Source organism: Daphnia pulex, chromosome 2 (genome assembly GCF_021134715.1).
Source record: "Daphnia pulex isolate KAP4 chromosome 2, ASM2113471v1".
NCBI lineage: Eukaryota > Metazoa > Arthropoda > Branchiopoda > Diplostraca > Daphniidae > Daphnia > Daphnia pulex.
In genome coordinates this window covers 5,673,939-5,690,548 of record NC_060018.1, presented here as the reverse complement: position 1 = coordinate 5,690,548, position 16,610 = coordinate 5,673,939, and the positions used below count along the sequence as shown (strand labels likewise).

Below are 16,610 nucleotides of genomic sequence, written 5' to 3'. Positions count from 1 at the left end.
TTTAATAGCAGCTGACAAATATTTGATAGCCACAATCAATTTTATTCAAACTCAGACGTAGAGATCCATGTTTACTGTTTTTTCCCAAGCTTTTCTATAGATTTCTACTCATGATGGGAGCAAACACAAAATTTAATGTTTGGAATCTCACATGATCACATAAGTAGGTGAAGTCGCGACGCCACAATTATTTTCTTTTTGTGACATCAAAACATACCCAGAATTTCCCCAATAAGTCGACCACGAATTTTTTACCAACCAGTATGGCTCGCCTTTTAGAATTCCATACCCTACAGCTAAAACAGCGTGGTCCAAGCTGTCTTCTCCGCTGCCTACAGTTTAAAAAAGTAATTCAAGGATGAGTGTGATGGTGCCACAGATTTCAAAGAAAGAAAGTATTCTTTTAGAAAAGGTAATTGCATGATATTATTACGAGATTTTAAAAATTATTACCGCATTCAGGATTGTAGTAAACTCCGTTGGCGTAAAAAGAAAATGCACGATGCGCAGCATCTATTTTAATAGTTTCGATAAAGAAAATTATTACCACCTGACTTCACTACAACTCCTCCGCGTTTTATTACCGATAGCAACGGAGATTGGGCCATACTTAAAGATGGCAACACGCAACGCATCGACGTCTCCTGATGTTACATTAACATAGCCTTTAATGGAGGCTACGAGAGTCGCATTGTCTACATGGCAATAACCATCAGCACCCAAGTAAGGTCCATAACTCTCCTCTGAAGGAATACCTCCGTGCTTCATCATCCACTGGTATACTCGGAAATCTTCACCACCTTTAATTGACGAACAATTATGCGAAGAAATGGTAAAATTTAAAACAAAGAACAACTTTAGAAGAAAAAGTGAAAATATATTCAAATGAAATAACATACCGTCGCAACCGTTATTGCCAAAACCCCAACTGCAATCAACAAGAGCCTAAAACAAACATATTCCCATCATTAATTTCATTGAAACAAAATATTTGATGTTAATTTACCTGTTGTGAGAGTGGAGTCAGTTTACCCGTTTTGAGGAAGAGGGCTCCTTCAAGAGTTCCTACAGTTCCAAAACTCCAACACGAACCACACACACTTTGGTCTATAATAATTGTAATGATGACATTATTTAAACAAAAATTGAATTTAAACAAAAAGAAAATTACCTTTAACAGGAGTGACAGCTCCATAAAGCCGCCAATCCATTTGCTCTGGAAGATTTTCAACATCACTCTTAGTGTAGTGGAATGTCGAGCCACCATTGAACCCATTGGAGCGCAGTTTTCCACGCATGTAACGGATTTCATCTGAAGTCCGGTCAGTCATGTGATTCGGTGCTAGCTTATAAGTTAATCCAGCGCGATTTTTTGAATGGATGAATCTACCAAAACGTAAAATGTAAGGTGGTTCGGAAAAGAAACTTGCATAAGACAATAGAATAATACCTCATATTCTGTCTGAAAATATCTTTGCGATTTTCGTGTTCAGTTGTATTTTTGTAACCCTTCTTATGATGACGGACGAACGAGTCAAATGTATCGTCCACATGCTGAGTGTGATCATGAGCGAATTCACGCATGGGGTTAAATGTGTAAATATGGTCGACACCGGGACCGGGGAATCCATGGCATTCGCCTACATCTGAAATAATAATTTAATTTACAGATGACAAAGACATTATTTTTTTTGCAATGACAACTTATTTACCGGAGTCGATCATGAATGCATCTTCATTAGGTTTTTCTGCTGTGAAGCTAGAATAATCCAGATAATAATGGTCATAATGAGAACCCAAAAGGGAGTTGAATCCTTTCATTTCATATCGAACGGGTACAGCGATTTGTTGACGAGTTCCAGCGAACTAAAATAGAATATTTCATTGCACATGGTCTGGTTATAAATATACTGTAGTTTTGAAAAAATATTTACTTGGTGCTGGAGCCACATTGTGTAGCGATTAGTTTTATCGCCGACAGAATTGATATACTCCCACTTTTCACAACTCACACCATTCATAATTTCAGTGCCAATCAGCTAAGCAAAACAACAAATTTAACATATTACTTTTATCTTTTTTCCTGTTTGTTTACTGCTGTACCTTAAAGTTTGAGATATCAGGCAAAACTCCTTGGACTTTTACTGGTTCATCAGCACTACCAGATGTTTGGAAACAATTTAGCTGATTTTTAACTGTCTCAGTGGTCATAGGGGCAATTTTCTTGGCTGTGCCATATGGTCCTTCATTTGCTAGCTGGTAGGTTTTCTCCATTCCTGTTAGTGAAAAGCAATGCAAGTGGCATGAATAATAAATAAGTAAATAAATAAATAAAAAAGTTAAAAGTAAAAAAAAAAAATCACACCTCCATAAAAATCAATTCGGCTTTTTCCACTATCAAAATCCACCCAGGCATAAAAGTTTTCGTCTATTTCAGCATATGGAAGATGGAGAACTCCTTCACTTATCTAATGGTGTGGAAAATTGAGCAATGGTCTAAGCATAATGTTTTAAATACTACTAAGTTACATAAGCTGAACTCCAGGAAGGAGGAGATGGAGAGTCTTTTGGAAAAGGTGGTTGGTTGAAAAGTTGAGGAAGTTTCCACTTTTTTATCCATGAATTTCTCTCATGTTGTGATGCAACCTCATTATCTTCTGTGCCTCCAATTGCCAACCCTATAAGATGAAAAACACAACATGTAACAATTATTAATCGAATTGCATCGTTACACGCGTATTGAGCTAATAAACAAAGAATGTTCGAAATTCTACCTATTAGAGCAAGAAACAAGAAAAGACAGCAGGATCTTCCCAGCCACGACATTTTTAGTCAGAAAAGCAACTAGCAACTGAAATCACTGAAATATGCTGGAGTAAGCAATAATGCAAAGTCTAAATTACGCCTCCTCTGAAGCGTAGCACATCTGAACTTCTGAAATCTGAAGCCTTTGGAGGTTTGGAAATAATAACAAATTACAATGTACAGAATTCGGTGTTGCCAAATCATTCATTCTTATTCGGAATATTTATACTGCAGCAGACGATGTCACGAACAGCCGGTGCTGGAGTGCAGCTTGTACACTTCGTTTGTCGTGTCATTATTGTTCATTAATTTGATAAACACAGAACTTTCAACCTTTTTTTTTATATCATTAAGATTTCGCCATGTTTGCCAGAAGTAGCAGTCGTATATTCAATGTTATTAACATCTCGTGCATACAGAGTAGAAGTGCGCGAGCATGGGTGAGGAAACCACTCGGATCACCTATGGCCAAATCGAAAATGTTCCGAATTGCTCCAAAAAAATTCATACCCGCCGATGAGAAAGCTGAAGTTAAACGCCTTTATGACAATTACTTTCACCAAATGAAGTCTTTAAGGTAATTATTCAAACTTAGATTTTTACATGGATTTTAAACCTCATTTTTACTTCGTTATAGGCACTATTTTTTTGAACAGTCTCTTGAACAAGCAGAAAGTGGAGAAGTAGCACAAATGAAACACAGATTGGAAGAAGAAGAGCATATTAGATTGATGGAAGAAAACCGTCTGGAAAATGAAAAAACAGCTAAGTTGAGAGAAGAGAAATTAAAGATCCAGGCAGAGAAAACAAGAGAAAATATTCTAGCTTCTTTGATTAATAAAGAGGAAGAAACTAGACTATATGAAATTCAAATTGAAGCTTTCCTTGAGAAACAAAAGGTATGGCTATTTGATATTTATTTCTTAATTATATCTATCTAACTATATTTTTTTTTAGGCTACCCCATTTATCCAAGCTGAAAATATTGAAAAAGCTATAGAGGAAGCACTTGCCAACCCTGTCGACTTTAATTTTGCCATTGATCTCGATGGATACGTATATAGAGGGAGAGAAACTGCGATCGAAAAAATACCAGAGGAAGAGCGAGAGAGACTGCGTAGCAATTGAATGTATTGAAAAGTGATTACATACAATATTTAGCATTGTACCTTAATCATCTTCCATGCTTTCTTCATCTTCGCTAGTCATATCTGGTTCATCAGCTTCGAGTTGGCATCGACTACAATTACAGTGAAACAAATAGTTCTCTTTCAAAATTTTTCTTCTTGAATGTCGACTTCTCGACTGGGCGCATTCATCAAGATAACTGATAAATATTTCTTCGCCTTCTTCCAAGTCTTTTGATGCTACTAAAGCTACAGTATGATTAGAAAACGGAAAAGTCGAAATACAGTTCGGTTCACAACTGTGGTTACACGCGCTCTGAATCGCAAATAAAGCCGATCCCTCATTGTTGAGAAAATCACCAGATTCAGTTTCCATTTCTTGATAAATGGTGTCAATCAATGCATCAGTTGCAGGATCAATGTCATTTTCAGAAACTTTTCGAACCCAAACGCTTTTGAAAAATTTTAAAAGTTAGTACAAACAAATTAGTACTTTATTTAAGAAAATTAACCTAAATGCGCTAGTTCCTATGCCTTGTCCATTTCGTCCTATCAGAGCAATTAAGGAGCGGAAGCCTTGGGGAGTCAGAAACTGGAGAAAAAGTTAAAACTTGTCATAATGGATTAGCAGTAAATTCAAATTAAATTATACCTCATTGGTTTCCGGCATTCCAAGAGCCTTAGTGCATAAATCTCGAAGGAGCTCTAATTGACTTTCGAACTCTTGCCCCAACAGCTTGTGGGCAATAGTTTCTTCTTCATTGACAGTGTGATGGCACAGTGACATCAGTTGACTTTTAAGCTCTTCTCTGTCTGTTCTCTGAATGAAATTAGCAAGGATTCTCACTAATAACATGATTGTGGAGGTTTCAGGAGGATAATGCATTTTCCTATTTAAGAACATGTTCAAAGTTTTTTTTTAGGAAAAGATTTTACAAAATTTACAAAACACTTACTTCCATGCTTCATTTAATTTTTCCAATGGATGGTTAGGATTTCCTCCAAACATGTTGCAACAGATTGTTTTGTGGTATTGCTTCCAAGCTTGATCTTTGCAATCAACACTGCAATAGGTTACCTGCCAATCAAGAAATGATAATAACTAAAGAAAAATTATGTATAGATTTGTTATTTTGATTTTACTTACAGCACACTGAGAACATATAACATGTGAGGACTTATCAGTGCTATCACACTCTGGATGTGGAAGTATCAAATCAGCCTTGGCTGTAAGGCGTCGTGCATTTTCTTCAGCTGTTTCAAGAGGCCTGCAAGAAAAACATGGTATTTATAGCATGTTTTTGATTTAAAAAAAAAAATACCTCATGCAGAAATCACATGCAGAATAGCCATATGCATAATTCCATGAGAATTGACAGGAGAAAAGAGGCTGCTCTTCGATTATCGTTTCCCCATTCTTGAAACTACGAGTTGTAAACAATCCACGACCCTGAAAAATTTGGTTAATGACTAAATTTATGTGGCTAAATATATGATTAAGCTCACCTGTGTTTCCAAACTAGGACAAATTTTGACGCCACGGTTAATAAACGTCTCTTTGGAACATGCCATTCCGTTTGTACGGTGGCAAGATTTAACCACGTTAATAGTGTTTGACTGTTTGTGAGACTGTGTTCACTTCAGCATAGCCTACTTTATTATAGGAAGCCCAACGGTTTGGGCTTTTTTTGGAAGCCAATTTGGGTTCCCTTCCTCTTATTTGGCTCCGCCCTAAGTGGACCCACGGGAGCCAATTTATCGTCTAGTGGCGATATTTGAAAACACGGATTTGTTTACGTTTCTATCGATATGATTTCATTGGCGAAGGAATGGAATCAGATTGAACGATAGGACGTGTTAAATGGCTACGAAGGGCCATTCACTAAACAATAATGTCCACCGTTCCATGTAACATTGTCATGAAATCCCTCACGGCAACATATTAATGTTGCGTTCATAAATTACAGGGTAATCCCCCCAAACCATAACATTCGAAATTTCGGAAGGCGTGTCATTATTTCGATCACCAGATGGCCCCCCTGGGTCCACTTGGAAGATGCGAAATCGGAGGAAAGGTGAGCAAAGTAGGCTTCAATTTTCCAACACGCGAGAGATATCCTTCCTTTGGGCTTCCTATAATAAAGTAGGCTATGACTTCAGTAACACGTGTTGATGAGGTTTGATTACATTCAGGCCAGCCAATCAGTCATGTTTGGTTGATAATCATGATATTTCTTATAGCCACAGACGCCATCTATCGTGCATTTTATTGAAAACAGGCCTTGTAGTATTATAAAACTTATTACTTTCTTACAAAATTATCAAATATTGTTAAATATATTTGATATTAAAAAATGTTTTTATTGTTATTACTTGCCATATTCTTCTAATCTCAAGGAAAACTCAAAAATAATTATGTCAGCGGTGTTACTATTTGACAACATTGTATCTGAAGTCTCACACTGACTCCTCCTTCTTTGTCATTATTTTAAACATTTTTTGAATTTTCTAACCTCAGTTTGATTTTTACTTTAACATCGAATTAATTTTAACATGGCTACAGGAAGTGCACAAGAAACACAGAATTTTGTTACGTTAAAGGGTTCTGTGGAGCTAATAGTGGATTTTTTCAGTTAGTTTTTTTGTTTTTAATGAAAACTTGTTAACTTCAGCTGACATTTTCTTGCTTACAGATTACAGCTTGAATAGTATTCTTTATCAACGAGGTGTCTACCCCGAAGAATCTTTTATTCCTACCCAACATTATGGTCTCACAATGTACATGTCAAAAAATCCTGAAATAAAAAAGTATACTGATGAAATTTTACCTCATCTAAAGCGTAAGTCAGAACAATCTTCAATTTACCTAACATCACTGTAGATAATTTTAAACTCTGTAGAATGGCTTACCGAGGGCAAAATCAAAAAGCTTGTTCTCGGTCTCTGTGATGTTAATTCAAAAGAACCATTGGAATGTTGGGAATTCCGAATTATACCTGAAGAAACCCCAACAGGAGAGATTAAACAGCAGGGAACCAAGCCACTGAAGGATATTCAGCAAGAAATTCGAAATGTTCTTAGACAAATTACAGCTTGTGTTACATTCTTACCACTTTTAGATTGTGTCTGTATGTATAACTTTACCACTTTTTATCGTTGAGTCAATGATTGACTTTACTAGCTTAATTTCTATTTTTTCATGTTCTAGGCTCATTTGATCTTCAAATTCACACTACAAAAGATGCTGGAGGTGAGGGATGGGGTGATGTTCAGCCAATTACAATTCAAAATGCACAGGAAGTTCAGCTGAGATCTTTTTCAACTTCCATTCAAAATGTGCACACATTTGTCAGTTACAAAAGTGTTTAAATTGGTTTATCATTAAGGGCTGGACTGGAGGGATAAACTCCTTAAAAAAATCTGTGAAATTTTTCAATACATATTCTCATTTAATTTCTCAAAAGTTGTAAGAAACCTTATTTATTAAATAACAATTTTTCTAAATAAGTTCTTGTGGGTTTCAAGGCAATGTATTTGATGATGCTACATAAATAGAGGAGAGGCTACTTTTGAAATGGATAATAATCAAATCCAGGAGAATTTTGCTTGAACTGTTTCCTAACAGTTTTTCTGCTTTCTTCTACAAGTTGCTGAACATCTTTGCGGTATGCTGGAGATTTCAATTCTTCTTCCAATGTGCATTCCTGTTTGACTGGTTCTTCACATTTTACAACATGTGTTCGGATAAGATCAATATCTCTCTTGAATTCATCGTTTAGATTTTCAACAGCAGAACTGGGGGCATCAAATTTCATCAAAAAATATGTGCCTTCTCTGTGCCATTGAGTGTGAGCTCTAATCTTGAATGGAAGAGGTTTAGTTCCAATGGAAATGAATTGACGAAGTACTCCACCTTGCTGTACTATCGTTTCAGCAGAACGTTTCAGAGAGGACACTAATTCTGGTTTAGAAAGTACTCGCAACATTAAAGATAATTCATACGAAGGCATGATGAATGCGTTATGATGAATACGGAGCGGTTGCGTTGCAGTTTTATTATTTTATTTGTATTTTAACTGATAGAATAAAAAACGGAACAAATAGGATAAAGTCCGATTTGTCGTTCAGACTTCAGAGCTCAGACTTCAGAATCAGATTTTGTCTGCTTCGAAGTCGAGACACAAAGCAATGCCGCGATGCCATGTTGATAAAATAATGATGAATTTTAATCCGATTGATTGATTTAAAGATAAAATTACATTATTACATTGTAAAGGTAAAAAATAATAAATTGTTTTCTGTCTTTGGACTACAACTAAAACAATAAATGCATATATATATATTTAAAAAATACACCAATAACACTTTGAAATTCGTCTGCTACAGCTGCGATAAACCGGTAGACGTGACTTCATTTGAAATCCAATCTTTCACATCTTGAAAATTGGAAAAAATCATTAGTTCCTTTAGGTTTTAATTAAAAACAAACAATGATAATCGTAGCTAAATTCATTCAGAATCAGAATTCGGTAAGTTGAGATTTTTCAAACAATTCTTGCCTATACCGTCATTTAAATAAACATTTTATTTTCTTTAGTTATGTAATCAAGTTCGTCCTTACCTAAAGAATGCGATCCAGCGAAATTATGTGGCCGCAGTTAAGCCTAGTCGGATTCAATTGAAATGCTCTGCATTCTCTAAATGTTTTAAGAGTTTTCAACCACTTACCAGATTTGTAACAACTGCTGCTGAGGTACCAACAATACAACAATCAAAATGGATTGGACGATGGCTTGGAACATGTGCTGGCATGTGCTTTGGAGCAGTGGTGATTGGTATGGTTTATCAACTTTTTTAATCAATAGATTTAATGATTTACTGAAATTATCTCTTTTATGACTAAATAGGGGGACTCACAAGATTGACAGAATCTGGCTTGTCGGTAATGAAATAGTAACTTACTTGTTATTTCTAAGTTATTTTATAGCCTATTTCCAGATGGTTGAATGGTCTGCGTTTGGTGAAAGACCTCCGATGTCGCGAGAAGATTGGGAAAGAGAGTTTGAAAAATATAAACAGTTCCCTGAATACAAACAGTATTTTTTTAAAAATTAATTACAGTGTTAAAACAGTTAGGATTTTTAGTCAATTTTCCTAAACAGGTTAAAGAAAGGAATCAGCCTTGAAGAATTCAAATTCATCTGGCACATGGAGTATGGGCACAGAATGTGGGGTAGATTAATTGGAGCCATGTTTGTCATACCTGCAGCAATTTTCTGGAAAAAGGGCTACTTTAATTCAGCATTGAAAAAGAGAGTATTGATTTATGGAACTTTGATTGGATGTCAGGTATACAAGTTAAAGCTGGCTTTTCTAAATTTTCTATTTTTTTTTTAAGCTAATATTTTAAACAATTAGGGTTTGCTTGGATGGTATATGGTAAAATCTGGTTTGGAAGATCGATTCCATGGAGAAGCCGATGTCCCAAGAGTTTCACAGTACAGATTAGCTTCACATCTCGGATCTGCCTTCGTACTTTATTCCCTTTTTCTCTGGACATCTCTACATCACCTGGTGCCCGCCAAAGTAATGGAGGTCTCTAAAGGGGCTATCAAATTTAAAAGATTAGTTCATTTTTCTAAAGGAATCGTTTTTCTGACCGCAATCTCGGGTATAACGAGTTCATCAAAGTATGTGTTAATGGTTGTTTTCTAATTTCATTGATTATTCTCGGATTTTAAAGGAGCATTTGTAGCAGGATTGGATGCTGGTCTGGTTTACAACTCATATCCCTTGATGGCTGGACGATTCTTACCTCAAGAATGGCTAGCCTTGACACCTAAAATCAGGAATTTCACTGAAAATCCTTCTACTGTTCAGTTTGACCATCGTACTCTGGTAATAGGGATAATTAAATTTTTCAGTAGAAATCAAATAAAATTTAAATTTAAACTTTACAGGGGCATTTTACCGTCCTCTTATTATCGTCTGTATGGCTTTTGTCACGTCGCATTGTACTTCCACCTCGAGCGCGATATGCTGCCAATGCACTGGCTGCTATGGCGTGGATGCAGGTACACATAACAAATATTGTTGCATGTGTTTTTTCAGCAATAACAAAGAGTTCGTTTTTCCGCAGGCTTCTCTCGGAATAGCAACTCTTCTCTTTTATGTCCCCACACCGTTGGCGTCTTCACATCAAGCTGGTTCCTTGGTATTGCTCTCAACTGCCTTGTGGCTCTCTCATGAACTCAAAAATATGAAGTACATCCCAAAGTAAAACCATTCGTTTGTATACCGTGGTTTGATTTTCCTTTCACTGCTCTGAGAACGAAATCGCACTTTTCACGTAGTTGTGATGTTATTGAAATAAAATCATTAAGTCAATCTGGAGGTGTTGCTAAACTGTTACTATAATACAGTAATACCATAAAATTCTTATCTGTTTTTAGCGAAAGATTATAATAGTAAAAAAAAATGGCCGATATGTTGATTCAAATTTCAAAGTCTCATTGCTAAAACGCTATTTGTTAAGGAACAATGCTTAAGAGTTAAGATTACGCACAGTTAGAGCTATCACAGCTAATTTAACCAATTGAAAACAAACCAGTTAGCTCGGAACTCTTATGGGAAGAATAAATGATATTCCGTCGATAGAATTAATGAACATCCAAGTTGTCAATTGAATCGCTGGACCAATTATCTGTTTCAACGTCATAAAAATATACTTCACAAGTTAAAGTGATATACTGTAATTTAACACTTAACAGACTTACATAGTATTTTTAATTCTTGATGATTTCATGAGCACCACTAGATCATTTTGCAACTGCCTGGGAAGTTCTAGCTGATGAACATGGTTGTAATCTTTTATCCTCTTTCTAATGGCATGCATAGCAGAATATTTGAGAGAATAGAGAGGGCTTGTAATGTTGACAGTAACTCGTTTGGGTTTTATGTCTTCAGGATTAATTTTCCCACTTCGCAAGTCTGGAAGATATTGCTAAAGCATGGGAATATGTGATAATTTGAACAGATTTTTGAAAGCAAACTGTCTTTTTGACCACCTTACCTCATACCATGCATTTGGTTGAAATACATCTTTTAAATTTGCATTTAACCTTTCATGTGTCAATGCATCTTGAAATAGCCAAGGATGAGCCACATATGTGTTTACATCAAAAAATTCTTCTGGTTCTAAAGTCTTATATTTCACTCTTGCACCTTCATAATTCATCCATATTACTTCTACTTTCCTTTGAGTATGCTAATAATTATTAATCAAGAATATATTAAAAAGAATTCAAGAAATGTACTTAAAAATAAGATGTGACCAACATTGCAAAATCGAACGAAGCTTAATCCACGGCTGGGTTGCGACCTCATCTCACGAACGCCATCCCTAGAGTTTTCTTCATTTATCATTTTCACATCAGTAAGAAACTGTTATTGCTATGTGCAAAATTTGCATGTAGTAGACTGTTTAGTAGTAGACTGTTTTTTTTTTCTACGCGAGACTGTTTAGTTCGTGTCGTCTCAGTTTCTTGATTTGGAACTTTTGTATATGTGTCAAATTTGCACGTGATGCATTTCCTTGTCGGAAGATGCCGTATCAAAAATCGTCTGCACCAGTTTTTGACACGTAAAATAAAAGTTCCCGATGTGATTTGACAAGTGCAGAAAACATACAATAATATCAATGGAAGAAAGCTTTGAGAAAACAAATAACGTTAATAAAAAATTACCGTTGGAGGAATTAGACCGAGATGAATTACTGAAACGCTGTAAGAGCTACTTGGCTTTAGCGCAAAGGGCAAAACAAGCTAGAGATGGTAAGTGCTATATTGATGGCATCGGCAATTTAAAAATATTATCGGATATAATAAAATATTCTTCTATTTCCTTTGGTTTGTTTATACTTTATTGGTTTATCTGTTTTACCTTTATTTCTCTTTCATCGATAGAAGTGCAACAGAGAGAAACTAGCCTCCTTGACAAAATTTCAACACTTGAAAGTCAAGTTATCCAGTTGGGAATACAGGAAAAAACCTGCAGCAATAATGAAGAGGAACATCTGGAATCAATTCAAGACCTTTCACTAACTTCAAATGTCTCTGATTTAGTATCACAATTAAAACTAAAAGATGAAGAAACAAATTTGCTGCTATCTAAAAGTGAAGCAATGCAGGCACAGCTTAAAACTCTTGAAGAAAATTATGAACAACAAAAGGATGGCTTTGTAGAAGAATTAAATAAAATGAATGATGTTTTGAAACAGAGGGGTGAAGCCATTACTAGGCTTGAAGAAAAATGCCAAACAAATGAAAAAGAATTCAAGGTATCCAAATTAAATCTATTTGTTGATCTTAAGAAATTTATTCATTTCTTTTTCATCCGCAAATATTTTTTGACTAGGCGAAAACTGAAACATTCCTTCAATTAGTAGCAGAGAGGGAGCGCAAAATTGAACAGTTGGAGAGTGAATCCAGTCGGTTCGAAACGCAGAGTGAAGTAATGAGTACGTCAACCGTAAGCAAAGTGGAAGAAATTCATCGGATGAAAGATGTTGAAGATTCGCTAGAAGATAGATACAACAAGTTGAAAATGTTGGCAGTAAAAATGAAGAGAAAGATTGCTGAACAAAACACACAATTACAAGAGAAAGATAATCAGCTGACTTTGTTGAAGGCGGAGGATAAGAAAACACATATTCGAAATAATTCGTTAAATTTACAGGTAAAGAACAGAGCGTTTCATTCTCTTATCGTTATTTGAATCAATATTTTTACTTTTGTACCAATCTAGGCAGCTCAGAAGGACATTGATCGATTGAATGATGAATTGGATGCGAAAAAATCGGAACTATCCGTAATGAAGAAAGATTGTGAACATTCAATCCAAGAACTAGCAAATAGTAGGCAAAGGGCAGAGGAATTCAAAAACGAAGCTTCTCTCCTAAAAACAACAGCAGCGAACCTTGAAATTTCAAAAAAAGTGTTGGAAAAATCCTTTCAAGATTTCAAAGTCATGTATGATGACAGTCGGAAGGAGAACGAATCCGAAAAAATCCTTAGAGTTGAATTGAGTAAGGAATGCGATCGGTTTAGAAACGAAATCCGCCAGCTGAATTCCACTATTGACGAACTGAATAAAAAGAATCAAGCTGTAAAGCAAGAATGTAAGAAGCAGAGTTTGTTGGAAATGGAACTTACAGATTACGAGAAATCTGTTTCTGAATTGAACGGACAACTGGAAACGCTTCAGAAGGAGCTCGCTTTGAAACAAAACATTGTCGATCAACACAAGGAAGAAAAATCTGGACTTGAAGCACAAGTCTCTCTCTTGGAACAGCAAGTTGGCACGGAACAGCAACGAGCGACAGATTTAAAAGTGAGATTTCCTTTTATTAGTCATCAAATAATTGCTTCAACTAAGTTTCTCTCTTATGCATTTTTCCCACACAGATGAATTTGGATGCAGTTCAGTTAGAGTTAGATTCCATTCAAAACGAGTTACAACAACAGAGAACCGAAATTCGCAACGTCACCGCGAAGGCAGAATCAAAAGAGAACGAAGTTGATAATCTAAAATTACAGTTGTCCACCGTCAACGCCGAACTTCACAAGCTTCAAACCGGATCATCACTACACATTGAAACTCTCCGTAAACAGGTTGCGGCGCTTGAAGAAGCCGCAGCAACCGAGAAAATGGTCAAAGACAGTTTACAATCTGAATTGTCTGAGCTCCGTGCCGAGTATGAAAATTACAAAATACGCGCCACGAGCGTCTTGAAGAAACAAAAGACGGAAGCGCAACCTTCAGCCACATCATCGAAAGAAGCGGCAGATGATTTCAATACGGATCAAGTTGAACGGGAAATGCTGCAACGAGTCGTCGAAGCTCTTAAGGGGAAAATAGCAGAACTCGAGTAAGCCGTTAGTTTATTGATCGGTTGGTTGGCAAAAAGAAATATTGGTTTTAATTGTTTGTTTGCTCAGGTCGCAGCTGGCGCATTCACAAAGTGAAGTGTCCAATTTCAGAGCGGAAAGGGAACGAACTGCGGCAACTCAATCATCAATCGTTGAAGCTATGCAGAACCGCTTGGAGCGTGCTGAATCTGAAATGGAGGTTATCAAGCGAGAACACCAAGCGCAGATTTCTCGATTGCAAGGGGATAATCAATTACTAGCTTCCTTACATCGAGTATGTTCTACATTCTCACATAAAGCTGCATAAAACATCCATTGAATTTAAAATCTATATTGATTGATTGCTCAGGAACAAATCGATGGGATTAAGTTACGTCATGCTCAAGAAATTTTGGAGCTGCAAAATAATTTAGATGAAGTTGGACTGGAATCCGCAAGATTGCAGAAGATTATATCTAGCTATCAGGCACAGCGGACTGTCAGTCCACTTACAAAAGGTTTGCAATGAAATTTAATATTAATGTAGACTCGTCACTAATTATCCCATTCGATATTTGCTGTTCATCAGCGGGTGATCTGCGACGTGATGAAGCTTTCATGATAGAACGGGAACGTGGCGAAGGGTCTGAAGATGGAAGTGTGACCCGCCGATCGACGCAACGTGAGGACAGTGACAACGACTCACGAAAACCCATTCCTTTGGAGCTCTTGCTGAATTCTCAATTGGCATCTGAAGAAACTGTTGTTTTCCAAACCGAACGCCCAGAAACCATCTCCTTTGAACAGTACAGCGAATCGTTGGCGCTGGTGGAGAAACGATGCAATCATTTGTCTGCTCTGTTGGCGGAATCGGAAGCTAACGAAGCTCGCCTCTCTCAACTTGCCGACGCCCTAAAAGAGGAAATAAGGCGTTCCGAGCGATCTGAAGAGCGACAAAAGCACATCGAAAATCTGGAGTACTTGAAGAACGTTGTTCTCAAAGTAAGAAATCTAATTTCACAACTGTGTTCCATGTTTTAACTAAATTGATTCTTTTCTTTTCTGCTTACCAGTTCGTTACCTTACCTCCTCGAGGAGAAGAGCGTAGCCGGCTGGTCCCAGTGCTTACCACTTTGCTTCGATTGAGTCCAGTAGAAGTTCAGGAGGTCCACCAAACATTTAATCGTACGACAGACGGAATTGTCCGGCCCATTGGCTGGGGTGGCGTTTTCAACTATTTCGCTCCCAATCAATAGTCACGTGTGATCTTTTCCGAATTTGGGTCCTTGATGTTCGTCATACAACACTATAGACCCCCTCCCCCCACTGTCCATTTGAAATCGGTTCGGTCCAACTACTCCATCCATCTCTGCATTGTTGGTAGTATTGGCAGTATTATTTGGTACGAGCGTACGTCGGGTCGCTTTGGTTGAGGAAAACCACGAGAATCGTTAGCAGCCAAGTATGGGAAGCAAACTATGCGTGTGATTTTAGCCGTTGTATAGTGTGAAATCAATATTTATGTACCTTATTAAGGAGAACGTTGGCTACTTTCTGGACTTGTGGAGAGGTGTGTGTTCATTATATAAATAATCCCCATTATGTTTCCTTCTTTCGAATCGGTGATCACTATTACATCTTTTCGGATGATACAGCGAATTTTCATTTTCTCTTGAGCAAAACGACGCTGATAATCGCTTATGGCCTTTCAAAGTTTCTTGACACTCCAAGCTGTAGCGCCCTTTGCAGTATCAATGTGCCATGAAAACGGAGTTGGAAACAAACCATGCACTTTTGAGTCTATTGTCAAGCAAAACGGCTCTCAAAGCAGACATTGTGCACGGGGTTTCCGTTAAGTTGAGCATGTGCATGAGCAAAAGTTCAGCAGGGTAATAACAAACCCCCCGCCGAAAAAGGCGGAAAAAGGCGTCCGACTTTTATAGTCAGCTGCATGCTGCGAGCAAGTATAATCACCGAGAGGATGAAACGGGTTTACGGTAGTAGGTTCGGGATTTATGTCCCGTCATGTGGAAAAAGAGATCCTGCTTGCCGCAAACTTTTTTTAAAAGATCTCTCTGCTGGTCTCCTCATTTTCTACCATATTGATGGTCATAAGAAGTAGGAGGGGGGTTGCGATATTCCGGTTGAAAAACGAGGGCCGAGTTGCGGATACATACGTTTAGGCCTGAAGCCAAGGAGACAATGGGACCGTTTTGTCAGCGTTGAGAGTCCGAATAGCCGGGGCGGAAAGTCCGCCCCGGTATAACTCCAACCTCTTCGCCAGGAGCTCTGCTGTGAAAGTATACGGGGCAGCGACCCAGCAAGCAATCTGCAACGAAACACCCGAGCTGGTAAATGATCGATGATGATTGAATTACATGTCACGCAAATATATAGAAGGATTTCTATATTATCACGGTCTCTCTTATATAAAGTCGGTTGCCTTAAAATCTACGCGTTCTCTTTTTACATGGAGAGAAAGAGAGAGAGCCTGTCTTACGTAATCATGTATACGAGTTAGAGCAATCAAGTTACTACCACTCTCTCGTGTTCTTATTGCTCCTTTTTATTATGCGCACAGTACATCGCATGAATTGGTGTGCCAGAACGCGAATCCGTAACGAAGTAGAGAAAACGAGGGACCGAGACAAGAAGGTGGAGCGAGGAAATAGATATGATGATGGACTACTAGGTCCCTGTCGGTTATGTCCTCCAGTGTTGTTACTATGCGGCCGTGGAATTCGGTTAGAATCTGCCAGGCAATAAACGT

General features: G+C 37.4%; 7 protein-coding genes across 7 annotated transcripts; 3 read left to right on the top strand and 4 right to left on the bottom strand.

The window, feature by feature from the left end:
- Nucleotides 1-131: 131 nt before the first annotated feature.
- On the bottom strand, nucleotides 132-2,979 carry LOC124188777 (digestive cysteine proteinase 1-like). Its single transcript, XM_046581629.1, has 13 exons — nucleotides 2,775-2,979; nucleotides 2,530-2,678; nucleotides 2,366-2,468; nucleotides 2,104-2,276; nucleotides 1,935-2,039; nucleotides 1,713-1,866; nucleotides 1,451-1,646; nucleotides 1,172-1,386; nucleotides 1,007-1,107; nucleotides 900-945; nucleotides 585-800; nucleotides 454-513; nucleotides 132-332 (listed from the first exon to the last, which is right to left on the bottom strand). The coding sequence occupies exons 1-13, from the start codon at nucleotides 2,824-2,826 to the stop codon at nucleotides 148-150; spliced, it is 1,755 nt and encodes a 584-aa protein (XP_046437585.1). The 5' UTR covers nucleotides 2,827-2,979; the 3' UTR covers nucleotides 132-147.
- Nucleotides 2,980-3,036: 57 nt separating this feature from the next.
- LOC124188781 (probable 28S ribosomal protein S26, mitochondrial) lies at nucleotides 3,037-3,973 on the top strand. Its single transcript, XM_046581645.1, has 3 exons — nucleotides 3,037-3,382; nucleotides 3,443-3,704; nucleotides 3,763-3,973. The coding sequence occupies exons 1-3, from the start codon at nucleotides 3,168-3,170 to the stop codon at nucleotides 3,931-3,933; spliced, it is 648 nt and encodes a 215-aa protein (XP_046437601.1). The 5' UTR covers nucleotides 3,037-3,167; the 3' UTR covers nucleotides 3,934-3,973.
- LOC124188779 (histone-lysine N-trimethyltransferase SMYD5-like) lies at nucleotides 3,920-6,106 on the bottom strand. The gene is made up of 8 exons (XM_046581643.1): nucleotides 6,088-6,106; nucleotides 5,439-5,571; nucleotides 5,255-5,382; nucleotides 5,080-5,200; nucleotides 4,889-5,010; nucleotides 4,585-4,822; nucleotides 4,445-4,524; nucleotides 3,920-4,384 (listed from the first exon to the last, which is right to left on the bottom strand). Exons 2-8 carry the CDS (start codon nucleotides 5,502-5,504, stop codon nucleotides 3,976-3,978), a joined length of 1,164 nt encoding a protein of 387 aa, XP_046437599.1. The 5' UTR covers nucleotides 5,505-5,571; nucleotides 6,088-6,106; the 3' UTR covers nucleotides 3,920-3,975.
- A 294-nt stretch (nucleotides 6,107-6,400) lies between these two features.
- Nucleotides 6,401-10,319, top strand: LOC124188785 (cytochrome c oxidase assembly protein COX15 homolog). Its single transcript, XM_046581648.1, has 12 exons — nucleotides 6,401-6,564; nucleotides 6,626-6,772; nucleotides 6,833-7,060; nucleotides 7,141-7,280; nucleotides 8,530-8,767; nucleotides 8,840-8,874; nucleotides 8,931-9,028; nucleotides 9,095-9,281; nucleotides 9,351-9,603; nucleotides 9,676-9,830; nucleotides 9,893-10,006; nucleotides 10,072-10,319. The coding sequence occupies exons 1-12, from the start codon at nucleotides 6,486-6,488 to the stop codon at nucleotides 10,210-10,212; spliced, it is 1,815 nt and encodes a 604-aa protein (XP_046437604.1). The 5' UTR covers nucleotides 6,401-6,485; the 3' UTR covers nucleotides 10,213-10,319.
- LOC124188783 (probable 28S ribosomal protein S6, mitochondrial) lies at nucleotides 7,444-8,094 on the bottom strand. Its single transcript, XM_046581647.1, has one exon. It carries the CDS (start codon nucleotides 7,940-7,942, stop codon nucleotides 7,496-7,498), a length of 447 nt encoding a protein of 148 aa, XP_046437603.1. The 5' UTR covers nucleotides 7,943-8,094; the 3' UTR covers nucleotides 7,444-7,495.
- Nucleotides 10,320-10,471: 152 nt separating the features above from the next.
- LOC124188782 (von Hippel-Lindau disease tumor suppressor-like) lies at nucleotides 10,472-11,495 on the bottom strand. The gene is made up of 4 exons (XM_046581646.1): nucleotides 11,271-11,495; nucleotides 11,005-11,199; nucleotides 10,709-10,935; nucleotides 10,472-10,635 (listed from the first exon to the last, which is right to left on the bottom strand). Exons 1-4 carry the CDS (start codon nucleotides 11,355-11,357, stop codon nucleotides 10,632-10,634), a joined length of 513 nt encoding a protein of 170 aa, XP_046437602.1. The 5' UTR covers nucleotides 11,358-11,495; the 3' UTR covers nucleotides 10,472-10,631.
- Nucleotides 11,496-11,534: 39 nt separating this feature from the next.
- LOC124188775 (GRIP and coiled-coil domain-containing protein 2-like) lies at nucleotides 11,535-15,492 on the top strand. Its single transcript, XM_046581628.1, has 9 exons — nucleotides 11,535-11,764; nucleotides 11,897-12,270; nucleotides 12,348-12,668; nucleotides 12,738-13,322; nucleotides 13,397-13,860; nucleotides 13,931-14,135; nucleotides 14,211-14,358; nucleotides 14,430-14,842; nucleotides 14,914-15,492. The coding sequence occupies exons 1-9, from the start codon at nucleotides 11,632-11,634 to the stop codon at nucleotides 15,094-15,096; spliced, it is 2,826 nt and encodes a 941-aa protein (XP_046437584.1). The 5' UTR covers nucleotides 11,535-11,631; the 3' UTR covers nucleotides 15,097-15,492.
- Nucleotides 15,493-16,610: the final 1,118 nt, after the last annotated feature.

What these genes read in the sequence shown, in the direction of transcription:
- LOC124188775 (XM_046581628.1), top strand. Translation starts at nt 11,632, where the DNA reads ATGGAAGAAAGCTTTGAGAAAACAAATAACGTTAATAAAAAATTACCG. An exon ending in TACTAGCTTCCTTACATCGA is followed by an intron (nt 14,136 to 14,210) that starts GTATGTTCTACA and finishes TTGATTGCTCAG; the next exon opens with GAACAAATCGATGGGATTAA. An exon ending in TGTCAGTCCACTTACAAAAG is followed by an intron (nt 14,359 to 14,429) that starts GTTTGCAATGAA and finishes GCTGTTCATCAG; the next exon opens with CGGGTGATCTGCGACGTGAT.
- LOC124188783 (XM_046581647.1), bottom strand. Translation starts at nt 7,942, where the DNA reads ATGCCTTCGTATGAATTATCTTTAATGTTGCGAGTACTTTCTAAACCA.
- LOC124188782 (XM_046581646.1), bottom strand. Translation starts at nt 11,357, where the DNA reads ATGATAAATGAAGAAAACTCTAGGGATGGCGTTCGTGAGATGAGGTCG. An exon ending in GCTTCGTTCGATTTTGCAAT is followed by an intron (nt 11,200 to 11,270) that starts GTTGGTCACATC and finishes AATAATTATTAG; the next exon opens with CATACTCAAAGGAAAGTAGA. An exon ending in AACCAAATGCATGGTATGAG is followed by an intron (nt 10,936 to 11,004) that starts GTAAGGTGGTCA and finishes CCCATGCTTTAG; the next exon opens with CAATATCTTCCAGACTTGCG.
- LOC124188779 (XM_046581643.1), bottom strand. Translation starts at nt 5,504, where the DNA reads ATGGCATGTTCCAAAGAGACGTTTATTAACCGTGGCGTCAAAATTTGT. An exon ending in GAATGCCGGAAACCAATGAG is followed by an intron (nt 4,525 to 4,584) that starts GTATAATTTAAT and finishes CTTTTTCTCCAG; the next exon opens with TTTCTGACTCCCCAAGGCTT. An exon ending in ATAGGAACTAGCGCATTTAG is followed by an intron (nt 4,385 to 4,444) that starts GTTAATTTTCTT and finishes ATTTTTCAAAAG; the next exon opens with CGTTTGGGTTCGAAAAGTTT.
- LOC124188785 (XM_046581648.1), top strand. Translation starts at nt 6,486, where the DNA reads ATGGCTACAGGAAGTGCACAAGAAACACAGAATTTTGTTACGTTAAAG. An exon ending in GCTAATAGTGGATTTTTTCA is followed by an intron (nt 6,565 to 6,625) that starts GTTAGTTTTTTT and finishes TCTTGCTTACAG; the next exon opens with ATTACAGCTTGAATAGTATT. An exon ending in AGTTTGACCATCGTACTCTG is followed by an intron (nt 9,831 to 9,892) that starts GTAATAGGGATA and finishes TAAACTTTACAG; the next exon opens with GGGCATTTTACCGTCCTCTT.
- LOC124188777 (XM_046581629.1), bottom strand. Translation starts at nt 2,826, where the DNA reads ATGTCGTGGCTGGGAAGATCCTGCTGTCTTTTCTTGTTTCTTGCTCTA. An exon ending in TGGCAATAACGGTTGCGACG is followed by an intron (nt 801 to 899) that starts GTATGTTATTTC and finishes CGTCAATTAAAG; the next exon opens with GTGGTGAAGATTTCCGAGTA. An exon ending in CCCAATCTCCGTTGCTATCG is followed by an intron (nt 514 to 584) that starts GTAATAAAACGC and finishes CTATTAAAATAG; the next exon opens with ATGCTGCGCATCGTGCATTT.
- LOC124188781 (XM_046581645.1), top strand. Translation starts at nt 3,168, where the DNA reads ATGTTTGCCAGAAGTAGCAGTCGTATATTCAATGTTATTAACATCTCG. An exon ending in CACCAAATGAAGTCTTTAAG is followed by an intron (nt 3,383 to 3,442) that starts GTAATTATTCAA and finishes ACTTCGTTATAG; the next exon opens with GCACTATTTTTTTGAACAGT. An exon ending in CTTTCCTTGAGAAACAAAAG is followed by an intron (nt 3,705 to 3,762) that starts GTATGGCTATTT and finishes ATTTTTTTTTAG; the next exon opens with GCTACCCCATTTATCCAAGC.